The following is a 17,774-nucleotide window of genomic DNA, read 5'->3' on the forward strand; positions in this document are numbered from 1 at the left end:
TATCCAAAAAACACAAATGTTCTTTTCTTTGGTTATTTAATTCATGTTACATACTGCTTAGTCCAATTCGGGGTCACAGGTAAGCCCCAGTCTATTTCAGCAATTTGTGGGCCTGAGACCCTGGACAGGTTGCCGGTTAATGGCAAAGCAAACAGTCCATCCATCTTCTGTACTTGTCTATCCAGGAGTGGATAAATTTAAATTTAATTTAAAACAACTTGATCTGAAATGACTTTTTTTGGAAAGGGCGGAAGTCTGAGCCTGGAACATGGAAGGAACATGTGAGGAGAGAACATGCTAACGTCACACAGGCCTCACAGCAACTCAGAACCTTGTTGCTGTGAGGTGACAGTGCAAACTATCATATCACTGATGTCCAAATAATAGAACAGGTAAATCAGAAGTAGATTTAGAGGCAGATTTCATGCTTTTATGAATGTATTTGTCAAAATTAGGAAATTTACAGTAACCAGTTCACCTGATAAATGATTGGGTGGTGAGAGGAAGCTGGAGGGAACCCCCACCCACAGGTTGAACATAAAAACGCCGCACAAAAAAAGTCACTGTTTGAACCTCCATCCATCCATCCACATATCTATCCATCCATCCATCCATCTTCTGCTGCTTATCCAGGGTCAGGTCACGGGGGCAGCAGCCTAAACAGGGAAGCCCAGACTTCCCTCTCACCAGCCACATTTTGCCAACTCTGCAGGGGGGATCCCAAGACATTCCCAGGCAGGCTGGGAGATATAATCCCTCCAGCATGTCTTCCATCCAACAGAGGCTCAAACCAGTGACCTTGCTGTGAGGCTGAGGTGCTGACCACCACACCACCTTTTGATTTTTTTGATTTTTGTGCTAAAATGACATATTATCAAGTATATACATTTGACTGTAACTTTCTGCCAGTTTACATTTGACTAATTAAAATGGATGATAGAGTTAACTATTTTTTAGTTTTTTTTTTAGTTTTTTTTTTGCCTAAAACTAGTAGCTTTTATATTGAAAATCTGACCGGAAGTGGTCAATGTATTGTGTTGGCCTTGATCCTCGTGGATTGGAGATGTAATTCGTTGAAGCAGACTTGCGGTAGAGGGTGGTATGGTCCCTTAACGAGTAATTCATCCCGTCACCGTTAATTCAGCGGCTCATATACACCACTCCGGATACCGACCAATGAATTAGTTCATTTAAAAAACAGATCATCCCATAAGGAGCCGGAATAAAGCCCACTGCTTGACCTTGCATTGAATGTCATAACAGACGGATACTTGAAAGCACGGACACGGTAAGGTAAAAGCATCATCATCCGCGCGGAGCAGGAGAGGCGAAACCAATGTCGATAGCTTGCGTTGTCTTTTGTAGGATGCAGCCAAAACAGCAGTCTTGAATCATGTGACATCTGTTTTCAATGGAAATGCTTGTTTTTGCAGCTATAAACAGATCAGGGAATTTTAAAACATCTGATGGATAACAGGCCCAGATATAAGGCCAGACTGCATGCCGCAGAAGGTAGATTCGCTTCCAGGTTTCTTTCTAAAGCTTATTTTACAAATATCTTACATAAACCGAACCCCTTATGATAATTGAAATGCAAGCTGCACTCTTCCCCTATATTTAGCCCATTTATATGATTCCCAGTTTAAGCAGAGAGCGCGTGAAGGATGGCAGATGCTGCAGCAGCGCTTGATCCGGAGCGAGGAGGGGGGAGGTAGGGGTGGGGGGGTGGTGGTGTCTTTTTAGGATCATTATATCGCACCATGCTGCTGCACGCGCGCTCCGCTGCTTGCCAGTCTGTTGCAACCCGGCCCTGTACAGGAGCTGACCCATTTCATCCGCTGTAAGTGGAGCGCGAGGCCATCCCTCCTCTCATTGGAAAGAGTTGGTTGTTGGTCGTGTTCAAACCAAAAAATCTGCTGACACATGCGCTCTGCTGGCCGGTGTTCCCAGCCTTTGTTACGCAATGAAGTCTCTAGCTCATCTACCAAGGCCTCGTGGGACAGCACGCTCCTATAGGGTGTTTTAAGTCTGGGTGTTCTTCTTTGGCTGCTGTTTAGCCTGTCTGTGAAAGATTTATTACTATAAAACTACAAGATGGAATAAAAGAAGTATCAGTTAGGATTACAGGAGCCTATTGACGTCGGATAAACTGAACTATGACTGAATGGATTGAACTTTTGATGCTGATTGACTCCCAAAAGATTCCATCCTTCACTTTCTCACATTTTATGTTTATTCTCAGGTTGTCAGTCACTGCCATGGAGATTGTCACACATTTAATTAATGACACCATAGAGTTCTACAAATGGACCCTAACTATTGCAGGTAAGGCCTATTATTAATTATCTGCTGTGCCTGAAGGCAGGGTAATGCAGTCTGACATTAAACTGTGTGCAGCTGTACCTATATGCAGGTATATTTTTCAGTCAGCACAGACAGAGTTCTGTCTCACTTCAGTTCTGTAAGAATTGTTCAGGAATGAGTCACAGTTGCAGAGTGTAGATGATAAATGTTCCACTGGACATGCAGTGATGTGCAAAAGTTTGAAGCCATTCCTCATTTCTTTCTTTATATTTTGGCACCAAGGCACCAGACTTTCTTGAAATCATTTAAAGTCATATTGAATGAAGTGTCTCTGTTTTTTTTTAAAGGTCTTTCAAAGTTTTTCTTCAGACATGATTTGCCTTTTCATTCACTTTCAGTCTAGACCTTTACATGTCTATTTTCAGAGGAATGTGATTAGTCTTAGTTTGCTAATCCACTCAACACTAAACCCATTAATAATTAAAGCAATAAAAAAGCACCTCAACAGATGAACGGCCGAGGCATCTGCACATTGCAGACTACGTGACTAACAGAACTTATTTTAAATGGCATCTTTAGGTGTCTTGTTTCTAGCTTCCTCTATCAGACACATATTTTGCACCAGGAAGATACTCGTTGTAAATGACACATGCTCTCCTGGGGTTTTTTTTTTTTTTTTTTTTTTTTTAATCTGATAGAGGACAAAATAAATATGAGTCAGGCCTAACAATCTATCAAGAGTTGAAGAACAGTTTCTGGAAGTGAAGCAAAAACAAATTCCAGCAAAGACCGACACAAGACCTGAGAGACACACTGGCCCTTCACCTGATCCATCTGTTCAATTGGCCTCATCAGGAATGCAAAAGTGGTGGTAATTGTGCCATTCTTACGGAATAAAAACAGAAAGAAACGCCTGAGATATGCCAACTGAAACAAGAACTGGACTGCACTGAAAATCAGTGACAAGAGGTCTTATAGTGATGAATCCTCCCCAGAGCCTGCAGCTCAACAATGTTGAAGCAGTGTGGGATCATCTTGACAGAGAACAGAACAAAAGGCAGAAAACATCCAAAGAAGAGCTTTGAAATGTCCTTTTGAGAAGTCTGGAGAGGTATTTTTTTGAAGACTAGTTAACGAAATAACAGTAAAGCTTGATCTCAGATGGTTCAGACAGTCCTGAAGAATAAATTATTTCTGTTTAATCAAGTTCAAATTCAAGTTCAAGTTTATTTATATAGCACATTTCTACAGCAGCAGCTGCCCAAAGTGCTGAACAATAAAACAACAACACTCCACAATTTAAAATTAAACACTGTACATTAAAAAATAAATAAAATCTTGACACAAAACAAAAATCTAAAATAAAAGTTAAAAAAAAGAAAAAAAGTTAAAATACACAAGAAAAAGCTCAGGTATGACCAAAAGCTACTGCAAATAAGTGGGTTTTAAGGACAGACTTAAAATCAGAGACAGATTGAGCAGCTCTGATGTGAAGGGGAAGGCTATTCCATATTTTAGGAGCAGCAACAGAAAAGGCTCCATCACCCCTGGATTTTAATCTGGCCAATGGGACCTTAAGCAATAGTTGAAAAGAGTCCTAGCTGGAGCATGTTGATGTAACATCTGTGACAGATACGAGGGAACCAAACCATTTAAGGCTTTAAAAACAATAAACAGTACTGTAATACATTCACTTTATATGAGTTGCTTATAAAAAAAGCAAGTTTTAAGTTTAATACGTTTAATAAAGTATTCATTTTTATTATTTTATTTTATTATTTTATTTAGTTGTATTATTTTATTACTTTATTGTTTTATTTATTATATTCACTTTATTATATTATAGTTTTATTTATTATTATACTTTATTAATACTTTATTATTTAATAAAGTATTAGAGTTTTAGGTTTAATAAAGTATTTTTCATTTTCATTCATTTTATTTTTCATATAGACATTAATTCCTCTGTCTGTCCAGAAATCAGTTAGCGAAGCAAGGAAATGTTTACTTTTTTTTTTTTTTTTTTTACATTTCACCTTAATGTGGTTGTAAATCAGAAGAATGAAAATTTCTTAGCTCAGTCTTCATAGCATGTAGAATATATTCCATTAAACAAAGTTCATTCATAGTAAACCCTCGTAGGACAATATCACTTACTCAGCAGCTCCCCTTTCAAAGACACTGAACCCACACTGTCAGAGTGACGTGAGGATTAGCAATATTTATGTAACAGTGTGAGAACTTCTCTCCTGTAGACAAGCGAGTGGAGAAATGGACTCTGATGGACAACCCCCTGCCCACACTGGCCATCAGCACCTCTTACCTGCTCTTCCTCTGGTTGGGGCCCAAATACATGAAAAACAGAGAGCCATTCCAGCTCCGCAAAACCCTCATTGTCTACAACTTCAGCATGGTCTTCCTCAACTTCTTCATCTTTAAAGAGGTGAATTTCTCCAACTAGTCCATGTTTAGCTGCTTGTCGGAGTCCTTTTGGTCTACTTTCCTTCACTCTTCTTCTCTTTGTATCTGCACTTCTTTACGTGACTGTTTCAGTACAATAACTTCCTTTATTTCTTTTCTTTCGTAGCTGTTTATGGCAGCACGGGCAGCAGGATACAGTTACATATGTCAACCTGTGGACTATTCAGATGACCCCAATGAAGTCAGGGTGAGTTTTCAGGGGTGGGATGATTTGAAAATGTCAGATGAGAACGTGCATCACTTACAGAAAAGAAACCTTCCACAACGTTTACATGCACATGTAGTCTTTTGGCCTCTTCACAGCCTCACATCCTTTGAAACATCCAGTGCCAGCTCTTCATGCAAGCTTCACTCTTTTGTTTTAGAAACCCAATCAGCTTCCATTCACTTGGATTGTGGTCCAATTATCAGAGACCTGAAAGAGGGATCAGTGCTCAGTTTCACCTTCCTCTCTGTTGCTCCATGATTTAGTTACCTGCTTGACAGAATAACCAAGAACACGTCAGTGTCAGGTGACTCTGAGGATCCAACGTCAAAGATTAGAGTAGAAGAGAAACACACTTCCCTGTGATGAGACTGATTAGATACAGTGGAAGTTAGGAAATCTGAACTGGTTGCATTTCTTTCCTATTTTTTTCTCATCCTTATTTCTGTCATCACGTGTACAAACCCATGTTTTTCCACATGCTTTTGGAAACAGGTGGCAGGGGCTCTGTGGTGGTACTTTGTCTCCAAGGGCATCGAGTATCTGGACACTGTGTTTTTCATCCTGAGGAAAAAGTTCAACCAGGTTACCTTCCTGCATGTCTACCACCACTGCACCATGTTCACACTCTGGTGGATTGGCATCAAGTGGGTTGCAGGAGGACAGTGTGAGTAGTTCACTCCACAGTACATGTCAGCATCTTGGTTTTAGGCTTTTTCTAAAAATGATTGTGCTCTTTATCACATACCTACACTGCACCAACAATATCCTGTCATCTGTGTAAGAATAACTCATAATTGTTGTCTTTGCATTTCCAAAAAGATAACAAATGGTGAGAAGCTTTGTTACTTCAATAAAGACAAGTAGCTTTTTTTTTTATATGGGTTGGAAAAAAAAGTAATAGAAATGCATTTTAAAGACCACCTAAATGTGAATCAAGTGTGAAATCTTAATAATATGCCATTAAGAAGTATTTATATGGATCTGCGGTCAGTTTCATGACTGAATATCTTTCACTCAAAGTTGCAGCAGTCCCAGCACAAGAACATGGTACCAGACGATTGATCGCTGAGGGGCGGCCCTTTTTATCAAGTAAAACTGTAATTTATATGAGGCAAATTAGTTTAATAATTCAATATTTGTTCGATGTTGGAGGCACATTAGTTACTGTATAGAATACAATTTAAAAGAAGTTTGTTCCTCCAACTATATATAAAAAAAAAGTCAAATCAGACACAGATGATATTAGCTCTAATTTGACAGATTTACCAGAAAATTGAACATTTCATTTATGAATAACAAAGTGAAAATAGTTGTTTTAACTATTAAACCACTGTTTAATTACATGACAGACTGTCTGAGGCCAATTCTGTGATCGGTAAAAAACCTGAGTAACAATAATCAGTTACTAACCTGCACAAGTTTGCGTAAGTTCATCTTTAAGAAAAACGCTAGTAGAACTCCACCAAACCGATCCTGTTTCATTTTGTGCAACTACAGCTCATTAAATCATCAAGGAAACACCAGCAGCAGACAGAAACCTAACATGCTAAAACCGTAGTTGAAACTTACTTCACTTAGTAGGGATGAGTCGGACTGAGTTTTATACAGGTGCAGGTTACAAGGCAGAGGAGAAGGTGGGGCACATGCACCTGGGGTTGCTGCCCGGTGGCTACGTCCACATCATCAGAATCATCCAAACTGGTAAAAGTGGTTGATTCTTGCAGAGTGACACCAGACACATGTTCGTTTTCATGTTATGATTGGACCGCTTTTTTATGTCCAGTATTTCTTGAAGGTGACTTTGCACCAAGTTTCGCAGTAACTTAAAGAATGCATTATGCTTCTTAAGTTATTTGCACAATTTTGTGATTATATACACACACAAGTTAAATATACAAACAAAACAATTTGCAAATAGTGGGGAGATAAGTTTTCTCAGTGTCGAAAAAAGCACATATATAGACTGATTCCACTTATGATGATTTAGTATCGCCATAAAAATAATAGTTAAATAAATAGAAATGAAAATGTTTTTTTAGATATATTTAAATTTGGATTAAAAGGCTTCTTTCTGGATGGAAGGACATGACTTTTAAATGTCCAGGTCTTAACCAATGGGGCAGGTAGAAGCAGAATTGCACTTCAAGTAACTTCAGACCAACTGATTCGTCCATCTTTTACATGCAGGCTATGGCTCTTAGATGAGGAAAGACAAACATGTATGAAAATGATGATGATGATGATGATGATGATGATGATGATGATGATGATGATGATGATATGCTTACCAGTTTAAAAAAAAGAAGGTGCTTGCTCATTTGCATATTGCATATTCACGACTGAACACACTAAATGAAGCAAAGTTGTACAGTATTGGGCCCATTTGTTTGTAATTTTAAATGATTTTAAACAATTTCTATAAAAAATCTTGCAAACATGAAATACTTATTAACACAGATTAATTATTAGTTGTTTTAGCAATACCAGGGGTTTGAATGGGTTTAAACTACATCTGTTCGTAGCTGTCCACAGATGTTGGTATGAAAGTAATAACTTAAAGGTGAAGCGGGTAACACAAAGGTCTGTGACAGGAAAGTTTTTATTGGTATCTATTTATTATTTTACTAAAATAACTGTTGTGTTTTTATCCTTTTACAATAAGCTATTTAAAGCTAGTTGATGTGGGTCCACATACAGCAGCTGCCATATTCGTGCCATAGTTTTTACTATGGTGTCTCTGAATAGACAAATCAATTCTGTGTGTGAAGTGTAACCTTAAAACTGTACTACTGACTTGCTGCAAAAGCACTATTTGCTATTAGAAATGCCTTAACATCTGGGATATACTAGTTGTGTACGCAAACAGGCACATCAGTTTTCTGTTTTACACTATTAATACTTGCTGTAACACGACACTGTCTAAATGCTCAATACTGGAGGTCACCCCCACGGGCAGCATGCAGCACTTGGACTCTGAAATGGTGAAATTGCCAGTGTATATCCATGGCATTGCCCGTGGTTAAGCCACAAGTGTTTGTCATGATGCAACGAGCAGGAAAGATCATAAAGATGCCTGTAGTTGTGAAATGGGTCTGAGAGGCGGTCTGCAAAATATTCGGCTTTGTATTTTACTTTTGACTGAGGCATTGATGCTCATTTTTTGCATCTAAATGTATCTCACTCTAACGTGCCAAACGTACATGACAAACACAACAGGCATTATACACACATTGACAGCAAGCACACATAGAAAAAGACAGCACACATGTTGACAATGTTAAAGTAGTTACCTGTACTGCAGTCATTGCCACACCTGACACTCAGGGATCCAAAAGATGTTTATGTCTGAAAGAAGTTTGGCCACTGACAGCCACCATCATTTCATAAATGTTGTTGATTTTGAAGCTATTTCTATGCCTGTCTTTACCACTAGACGTGATTCTTACACACTGTACTTTTAAATGTCAGCATGTTGGCCATATTGATTATATTTTTGACATGTGAGTTTGACTTGATCATTTCTAATCAGGGCTAAACACAAACTGTGACTGTAACTCAGTCCCTGTAATCAGGTCCTTGATGGTGGAGTTGTTGTGAAGTGCAAACCCACTTTTTAGGCTGTAACTTAAAAAACAAAAACCAATAATTTTTTTCTTTTCTTTTTCTTTTTTTTTACTAACTAGTTGCATAATACTTGACGTGGAAACAGCATATAACAGCAAAATGATTGAAATGACTCATTCTTGACGACTGTGAAATGAAGTTTCTCTGATGTACATTTGATCATTTGCAAAATAATTTGTAATTCATTTGAAAAGAAAATCTTGGTCGAATTGATTGTTTAGAGTCACGCTAAAAGTCAGCTTAGTAGATGAAGCAGTAAACTTTTAGCTCCTTAATGTTTTGCGCTGTTATTTGGTAGAGCATGTTTCAGTGACTGTAATGAATCTTAATAAAAATGTACAGAAGCAAACCTGCAAACACAGATGTCACACCGATGTGCTCTGGGAAGCCTTGCATCGCTGTTTACCCACAGTTTAATATATAAAGCTGAAAGTTTTTGCAGCCACTCAACGGGGACTCCAGTTTTAGCAGACGCCATTTCACCAGGGAATGCTTAATCTAGTTTATCCTTTAAAACTGTATCCTAGTACTACAGTTCTGCCGCGTGTTCCCAGGATGCAAAGACGGACGTGGAGCTGAATATAAGTGGAAAAGGTTTATTGTAATCCACTTGTCGGGAAACAGGCCAGAAATGAGCAAAGGAAGCAGCAGACAGGTTTAGGTTCCACTGAGTAAACCAATAATACGGCAATGAAAAGCCAAGAAATACTGCTACTGATTACAGATATGGTTCAGGTGACAATCCTCATTGTCAGGGAAACAGAGGCACGTCCAACATAGCCACACACATCAGGGCAGGGACATGGACCACAACAGGTTACCATGGTTAAAAAAGTCTTTGTTTTTATTTCCCTTCTACCTACAGCCTTCTTTGGTGCTCACATGAATGCACTGATCCATGTCTTGATGTATCTGTATTACGGTTTGGCATCATGTGGGCCCAAAATCCAAAAGTACCTCTGGTGGAAGAAGTACTTGACCATCATCCAGATGGTAAGAAGTCAGAGCCATGAAATATATTTAACCAATGCATTGTTAAACTTCCGTCTTCCTGCAAATTAAACATGCAAAAGCACAAAAAGGTGACCTAATTATTCTGTTTTCTGTCTCAGATTCAGTTTCACGTCACTATTGGCCACACAGCCTTGTCCCTGTACGTCAACTGCGACTTCCCTCACTGGATGCACTACTCCCTCATCTGTTACGCCATCACCTTCATCGTTCTGTTCGGCAACTTCTACTACCAAACCTACCGCCGCCAGCAGCCTTCTCGACGTGACGCCTCTTCTTCCTCGAAATCAGGCAAGGCGCTCTCTAACGGCACCCTGAACGGGCTCAGCAAAGCTGGCAGTGGAGCAGCACTGATGGGAAGCAAAGAGGAGAAGCCCCAGGAGAACTCTGGGAGGAGAAAGAGGAAAGGACGTGCTAAAAGAGATTAGAGATAAGAGGAGGAGAACAGGGGAGGTAGGGCCTTACTTTGGCTTCTAGGTTGCTATTGCTGGAACATGAAAAGACTTAATTTAATGAAGACTTGGGTAGGTGGATGTGTTCAGGTGAGACGTATTACTTTAAAGCCATCATCTGGGTTGTTTTGGTCAGGTCTTTGGTCAGAGAGAATTGTTCTGTCGGTAAGAGGTGTCAAAGCTAATGACTAAGATGGCCACTATCATAAATAACCTAAAAAATAAAAACAGAATTAGGTTATGGGGTAGATAATAGTATTCCTTCTCTTTATTGTGGTGTCATGTGCAGTAGATCTGCTTCAGAAAGGTAATGCAACCAAACATTGAATCTGAAAGTGAACTAAATCCTTTTCATCCTTTTGGAAATACTGGGAAAACGACATCAAATACCCCCAAGCTGTGTAAAATAAAATGTTGTACAGTTACCAAACACTGCTCTAATGAGACAGGAATACGCACCGTAACACACACACATCAGTTTCTGTTTGAACATATTATTTTTTGCTCATCGCCTGTACAGACTCAGAGGTGATGATGATGATGATGATGATGATGATGTTCACTGTCATGTCATTTTGGTCTTCACCTTTTTCAAGCTTTTTAACCTCAAACTTTATATTTCCTTTTTACTGTCTGCTCTGTAATTATGACTGTCTATTTTTTTCTTATTTTTTCTTGAATTTAAATTCGGACTTCTGAGTTAACGTCCATCGTCACGTTGTTATATGCTAGAAAGAGAAATTGAAGAGGTAAAATGTACATAGAAACAAAAAAATTGCATTTCCAATCCTGTAAAATAGGGATGATGTTGTCCTGATGTTATTTAAAGATGGAGTAATTCTCAATATCAGCTCATGCAGAAGTGTAACTCATTTCCTTTTATTTCTGAATAAAACATAATCCATTTTGTACATCCATAAATGTCACATGAAGAGATGTGATGAATATTATCCAGAGAAACAACAATTCTGTTCCCCTTCCAAAGAGAAGCAGGTGGAGTTTTGTCCTTGCAGATGTTTCCTTGTCTTTTTATATCATATCTTTTTTTAACTTGTCGTTTGTCGTCAAAGCTGGTGGAAACAAGGCGGCTGTGGTGTTCTGGGTTTGCCTTTGTATTTGTAGAGAACGCAAAGCCAGATTACAGCCCCGCTAAATGATGTGAACTACCTTTACCACTGTTAAAAATGTCTTGAAAATCTTAACGTCTCTCTGCAGCGAAGCTTTCCGTCTCAATTCACGCCCTCAGCTGGCTTGAATGTAAATTTATCAGGAGAGAGGTCTAAGCTTGAAAAAGTAAAGGTTGTTATAAAGGTTGTTATTTTCTACGGTGAACCTCTACAGCGGCTATGTTCTAAGCCAATGAAGAATACTTCGCTTTGCCTATTAAAACCAGCTCTATATCAGCAAATTCTGCTTCACATCAGCCATCAGTCAAAGCATTTTGATGTTATTTATTGATTATTTATTGGTGTGTAAATATCATTAAGCTGAGAGTGCTTGTCTGTGTATTCGTCTTCTTTCCGTGATGTACATATTACATTGTGATATTTTGTATACAGCGCATAGAGTGGACATTTGTACGTCCACAATGCTTCTGTTTGTATTATTTATTTGTTATTTGTTTTTTTGTTTTTTTTAGTATCAACTTTCCAACCAAATTAAATTGAATGCCTGTACAATATTTCTTTACCTGGCTACATCCTGGTGACATACATGTTGCATGTCTTTGAAAGGATAACAGCTGTTTTAAATGTGGACTTGGTAACTCAGCAACTGTGACGTTCCAGGTTTTCAACACAAGAGGGCGCCATGGTAACATCACTGTAAATAAACTTACGTTATTGACCAGTCTCTTCTCAATGAACCTTATGTTTGAGCTGAACTTTATCAGTTTTTTTTATATCAAGAGAATGAAGACAGCATATTAATTGCTGTGAATGTTAATGATAAACTTTAATTCTTTGTTGTTGGTTTGACTCAGGGCAATAATGATCCCCACTTTGCACGTTTGTTATTTGTTATCTATAAATTGGGTTAAATCTAGTCCTGGAAATGAAGTATATCTGTGTGCTGAGCATGGATGTTTGCACTTATAATTCTCCCTTCTGCTAATTTAAACTTTCATAAAATATTTATTTTTTGATTTGCAGGATTTATTTTGTAACTGGAGGCCCCTTAAAGTTGACAATGCTCAACACATAGCACTGTGTAGTGTCACAGATGCAGTATAACCAGCTCTATGTATGAAGTGTGTCAAATGCGGAGCACATGTAAACCTAAATTAAATCATAATTTGATTGTTTTTATTTGTACAATCAGATTGAATAGTTTTTATATTTTGCCACAGGTAAAAGAAAATGTGTATAATACCCGCCCGTGGATGCTAAGTGGTTTTCTAATATGTTCAGAATTAGTTAAAACTCTAAAAGAAAAGAAAAACCGATTCAATTTTAATTGATGTCCCTCCTCAATCTCTTTTGAATTCTCCTCCCATTTTGTCGAATGTAGACAAAGGTTTCCATGGCAACTTTACACAGCAGCTGCCAAGCCCATACTCCAAAACCCCTCCCTTCCCAACTGCTCATCCCCCTCCTCCACCTTCTTCTCCTTAGATTAGCTGAGGTCTACACAGTAAAACACAGCAGTGTAATAAACTATTAAAGGTTTTAGTGTTCATGTGTGGGTGAAACAGTGAGAGGTTTTGTGTGAATGTGTTGTTGTGTTAAAGATTCTGAAACACACTTCTGTTTATGTGAGATCGGCTTACAGCCCCCCCCTCCCCGCAGAGTTTGGAGTGGGAGGCCAACGACTGCAGAAAGATTTTGCACGCAAGTTGTTTGTGTCATTTCTAACACACTCATCAGCAGCCTTTTTTCAGAATGGCTCCCTGTGTCCTTACAGCAGTTTCAACCTTTTCTTTACAGTTTCTTTTGTCGCAAAATCCCATTTCTACAGCAAAAAATTCACAAAATGTTACACAACATATTGATAATTCAGTCTAAAGAACCTGGTTCAAACTTATGTGCTTGTTTTCATACTGATGCCAGGATCAGACTGGACAGGGGGCACCACTATGTTGCATAACCTCTTCTTTTCACAAGGTTGTGTAACCATTTGAGAAATAAAGGGACCATTTACATGGTTTTAATGCCAAATTTCCTTTATTATGCTTAATAAAATATTTATTTTTTAGCTGCTCAACAGTTCATCCAATGGGTTATATATTATTTTCTGTCAAAGAAAACATGAAAAGTTTTCAAAAGGTAACTGATGAGGACTACAGGTACGCCTTTATCGCAGCTGGGCTTTTAACCAATAAGTCATGCTGTTGTAATGTGGCAGAATGCGGTTTATACAGTGTTTATCTAAAATATATACATAGTTAGGATGGTAGCGTACATTGTTTAAAAGTCATCTTTCTATAGTTAATTCTGCCTTTACAGATGCACAAGCTGTCACATCATGTGCTAGGTTTCTTATCAGGGCAGCATCTTGGATGTCCACCTCACTTGTTAAAATCAGGACACTATTTCATTTTCTCTTTCCTGAGTTCACAAACAATCTGTAGAAAATTAAGTTAATTGTGCTTCTGAGTGGTAATGTAAAGTTTCTGGACTCAGTGTTAATAAATTACTTCTCTTCACATATTAAAAAGTTTGTCCACACCTTTGTCTCCCCGAGACTTGACTACTGCAATGCCCTTTATATCAGCATTCAAGCATTCAAAACTTTCAGTACATTCAAAACAGTGCTGCTAGGATCCTGATGAGAGAAAACATGAGCACATTACCCCCATCCACTCACTACACGGGCTGCCTGTCTTTCCCCAGACTGAATACAAAGGTCCCTCATGCACCTTCCAGTGCATGCAAGGTGACAGTTTTCCTCCCTGTCACAAGCTCTGCTGACATCTGGAGCAATGCCGTTGTGACCGGAGACAGGCATGCTTTTTATTAGGGCTGTGACGATATGCTTTTGTCCCGATTCAATTTGATTCCGATTTTTTTTGTGTGTTGATTCAATTTAAAATTGCGATTCTCACGTTTCTTCAATATTGCTGATTTTTGTAGATTATTAACAAAAAAAAAAATGTGTAAAACTTTTTTTGCTCGTCAATTTTGTTGATTTCATTTAGGAAAAAACAACACAGTAGCCAGACCATCATTCTGTTGCTATAATGCCCAAGAAGACAAAAAAAAATTATCAATAAAAACAATAAAAATTTTTAAAAATGTATAAAATGTTTTTTAAAAAAACTTATAATATAATATATTATAATATAACAACAAAGTGAGTTCAGTGAGAGGCTACTTCAGGTCTGATGTAAGACTGAAAGATACAGAAGATCATTCCTGCCAGCAGCCATCAGCCTCTGGAACAAGACCTCCTCAAGTTAATTATATACTACAATATTGAATTTCCCTTTGGGGATTAATTAAGTATTTTTCATTTCATTCATTATATAATGGATTCGTTTTATTTATTTGGAAAAAAAAATCGATTTAACAAAAAAAATTATTTTAAAATTGTGAAGCAAAAAATCCTGATATTCAATTTTTCAATTTGATTTTTCCACCCCTACTTTTTATGCCACTAATATACAGTCTATAACTTAAAAAACACTGACTATCAGAAATATCAGAAAAACTGATATAGTTAACAAATCACTTTCTCCAAGTAAAGATGGCTGTTTGCACAAGAAATGTTTCTGCTGTATTTTCAAACAATTGAAATTCCAACAAGCTCTAACTGAGATTTAATCTGCTGCGCTTTGCAGTCAAAACCCTTTATGACTGCTATGCTAATGCATTAAAGGTTATGTGGGAAGGGCTGAATGAAACTGCAACAGGATACTGCATATTATTGCTAATAATGCATAACAGAGACAAGCACTGCACACTGCCTGGGATGTCTGTCTACACGGGGTGTTACAGTAATGATCTGAGGAAAGAATGGTACCAACAGAGGAAGTGCGAATCAGAGGGAGTTGGGTGTGTAATATGAATGAAGCTGATGTTATTTTTAGGTGGATTTTCTGCTCTCTGTCTCATTCCTTCTCTCACGGCTTGTCCTCATATACTCCACATAGTTATAGGTGAGGAATGCTGGAGGTGTAACACTTACTGGCTGAGAGCAAAGAGACAAAAACACAAAACAGCAACAGCTGTCTCAGAGTAGAAAATGTACATCTTAAGAGGTGGTTCGGTCATTTATGGTTTTTATTATGAGTCAACTTGTATCTTCTATCTAAAACTATTACCAATTTTCTATGTAAAACACACAATATATCATCATATCATGATTCAGCACATTATCTGGCACTTTGCTTGACATTACACAAGCCTCCATGATGCAGACATCTGCCAGTCTGATGCAAGGAAATTACTGAATAGTTCAGAGCCAGAAGGAAGGGAGGCGGTGAATGCGTGTGTGCATTTGTGTCACAGTGAAAGGCAGAGCGAGACCCCACACATCTGTTATCCTATTCAGAGAAAATGGATCATCGTGCTTGCCCAGAGCTGGCTGATTGGCATTGCAACGTTTTGCCTGGATAATTAAAGTAGGGTTACAACAGAGAGCAGTCTTGCTTTTTAACAGATCAAGATAGAGTGTTTTAAAAGCCAGCAGTGACAGAAGCAAATGGATTGCACAGAGGTAGGAGGCCAAGAGCTGTGGTTAGTCAAGCTAAAACTCATGCCATAAAACTTTCAGAGCAGAACGAATCCTAGCTTTCAATCCAAGCCAGTCTCCAGCACCACATGCATACTTACTTGTCATTTTATTCAAACATAGGTGATGCAAACAATACACATCCACTTAATTTATTTTTGCTTTTTTTTTTTTTAATGCAGACGTGAACTAATGGCATTCTCTTATGGAGTATAAGGGAACAATGAGGGTAGAACACCACATTACTAATGAAATAAATCTAGCTTATAATGTCTGGGCTGATGCATTATACATAAAAAAAGAACAATCTGACAAACCTGAGTGAGATTGGTATTTTCCTACATGGGGTAAATTATTCTCAGAAACCTCTGGGGCAGTTAACTCATTCTCTTTGACACCCCGCCCATCCCACACTGTTCGTAGTTCTTTTCAACAGAAATTCAGGCAAATGTTTGGCGTTATAGATGGCGTGTGCAATTTCCCATGGATTTTGTTCAACATGATCTACTCTCTTCTTCCATCTGCATGGAGTTAATTTGTTAGCTTTGGTTTAGGAGGTGGGCAACACCTCAACTACTCTGTAATCAAATGGTAAGACTTTTTGTTCCCAGTTTATCAATTTGTCTCATTGTGTCAACATAATCCATCCTTCAGTCCCTCCACTTTTTTCAATCCATCTCTCCACCCATTCATCCTACACTCATCCCTGTTCCCTACTGTCACTTCTATCCATTCTGTTTCAAGCCTCATCTTGGGATGGGGGTTGATGTAAATGTGAGAGAGACCTTCTGTGATGGGACCCCATTATAATCTCCTTCTTCCAAAGAACCAACCACAAGACATCCCATAGGAACATAAAAAGAGGATCTTTTCATTAAACCATCTATTCCATATCTTCATTCCACCCAAACCTCCGGTCCCCACTGGTAACACATGTTAAGGGCTTGTGGTAAATTAATTTGATTTCTGTCATGTTTACAGAAGAAATAAGAGAAGAAGATAAAATCTTAAAGTCATAGGCAAGTAAAATGATGTGATGAAATGATTGAATATAGATATTACATTGATTTTTTAACACATAATTCTTTATATGTATGTTGAAAAATATATACAAGTTACAGCGGGATGATGCTTTAGTTAAAATTTTGAATAGTAAATCAGTGATCGGGTGTTAGCAGTCATACCCATGTTAACAACCTTAAATCCATGATTTAGATGCTGTTCTTGCTCTTTTTCAATACATGCTATTGAATTAAGTCATATATCGTCAAAGTTGAATATTGCATTGCAGTGTGCATGAGAAAAACTACAACAAAATAACAATGAGTTAAGTTCAACTATCATCACATTGCCATCTCAAATCTAAACCCAAGGTCAGTTCAAACGACTGAATGCAAGGTGAGTTTGGGCAGAGAGTAGCTTTGTCCAATCACAACTCAGGCAGGGACAGACAACGAGACAGCAGGGACGACTGAGCATCTTCTTCCAATGAGAGCAGCGTGCTGCGTTCAGCTCCGTCTCCCAGCCGCCCCGGTCCTCCCAGCAATGATGTAATGTCATGAATATTGAAACAGGTTGCCTGGTGGTCGGGAGGCGCTCGAGTCAGCATCTCTTCTGCCTCCCCATCACCACTATCTTCAATCATCCAAAAAACACCCAGAAAAAGGTAAGAAATTGATTTGCTGGATCGTTATTTCCACGTGTTTTTGCTTTTTCTTGGCGCTCGCGGTCATTTCACAGCAGAAACGTGTAAGAAGGGCAAATGACTGCCTCTGATCCACCAAATGTTCTGTAGCTCCTGTCAAACCACCGAGGTAGGTTGATTTACTGTTGCTGCCTACAGTTGTTTATGGTAAAAAAAAAAAAAAAAAAAAAAAGACTTTGGACCAATAGATAGGTCTGGTGTTTGTTTAGAATAATTTAATACCAACTGCTTAGTTAACCAGCGCTGTGAAAGATTGGGAGAAAAAGAGGACAAGCGGGCGATTCTTGGTATTTTGAAAACCAAAGCAACAATGGAAACA

The 17,774-nt window shown here is 38.3% G+C and overlaps 1 protein-coding gene across 1 annotated transcript; it reads left to right on the forward strand.

Annotated features, from left to right (window-relative positions):
* Positions 1-2,258: 2,258 nt before the first annotated feature.
* elovl4a (ELOVL fatty acid elongase 4a) lies at positions 2,259-10,056 on the forward strand (the record flags this gene model as incomplete). The annotated part of the gene is made up of 6 exons (XM_079240731.1): positions 2,259-2,325; positions 4,560-4,747; positions 4,892-4,972; positions 5,486-5,657; positions 9,483-9,610; positions 9,730-10,056. The coding sequence occupies 6 exons, from the start codon at positions 2,259-2,261 to the stop codon at positions 10,054-10,056; spliced, it is 963 nt and encodes a 320-aa protein (XP_079096857.1).
* Between the last annotated feature and the right edge of the window lie 7,718 nt (positions 10,057-17,774).

This window comes from Telmatherina bonti (assembly GCF_933228915.1).
Source record: "Telmatherina bonti genome assembly, chromosome: 5".
Taxonomy (NCBI): domain Eukaryota; kingdom Metazoa; phylum Chordata; class Actinopteri; order Atheriniformes; family Telmatherinidae; genus Telmatherina; species Telmatherina bonti.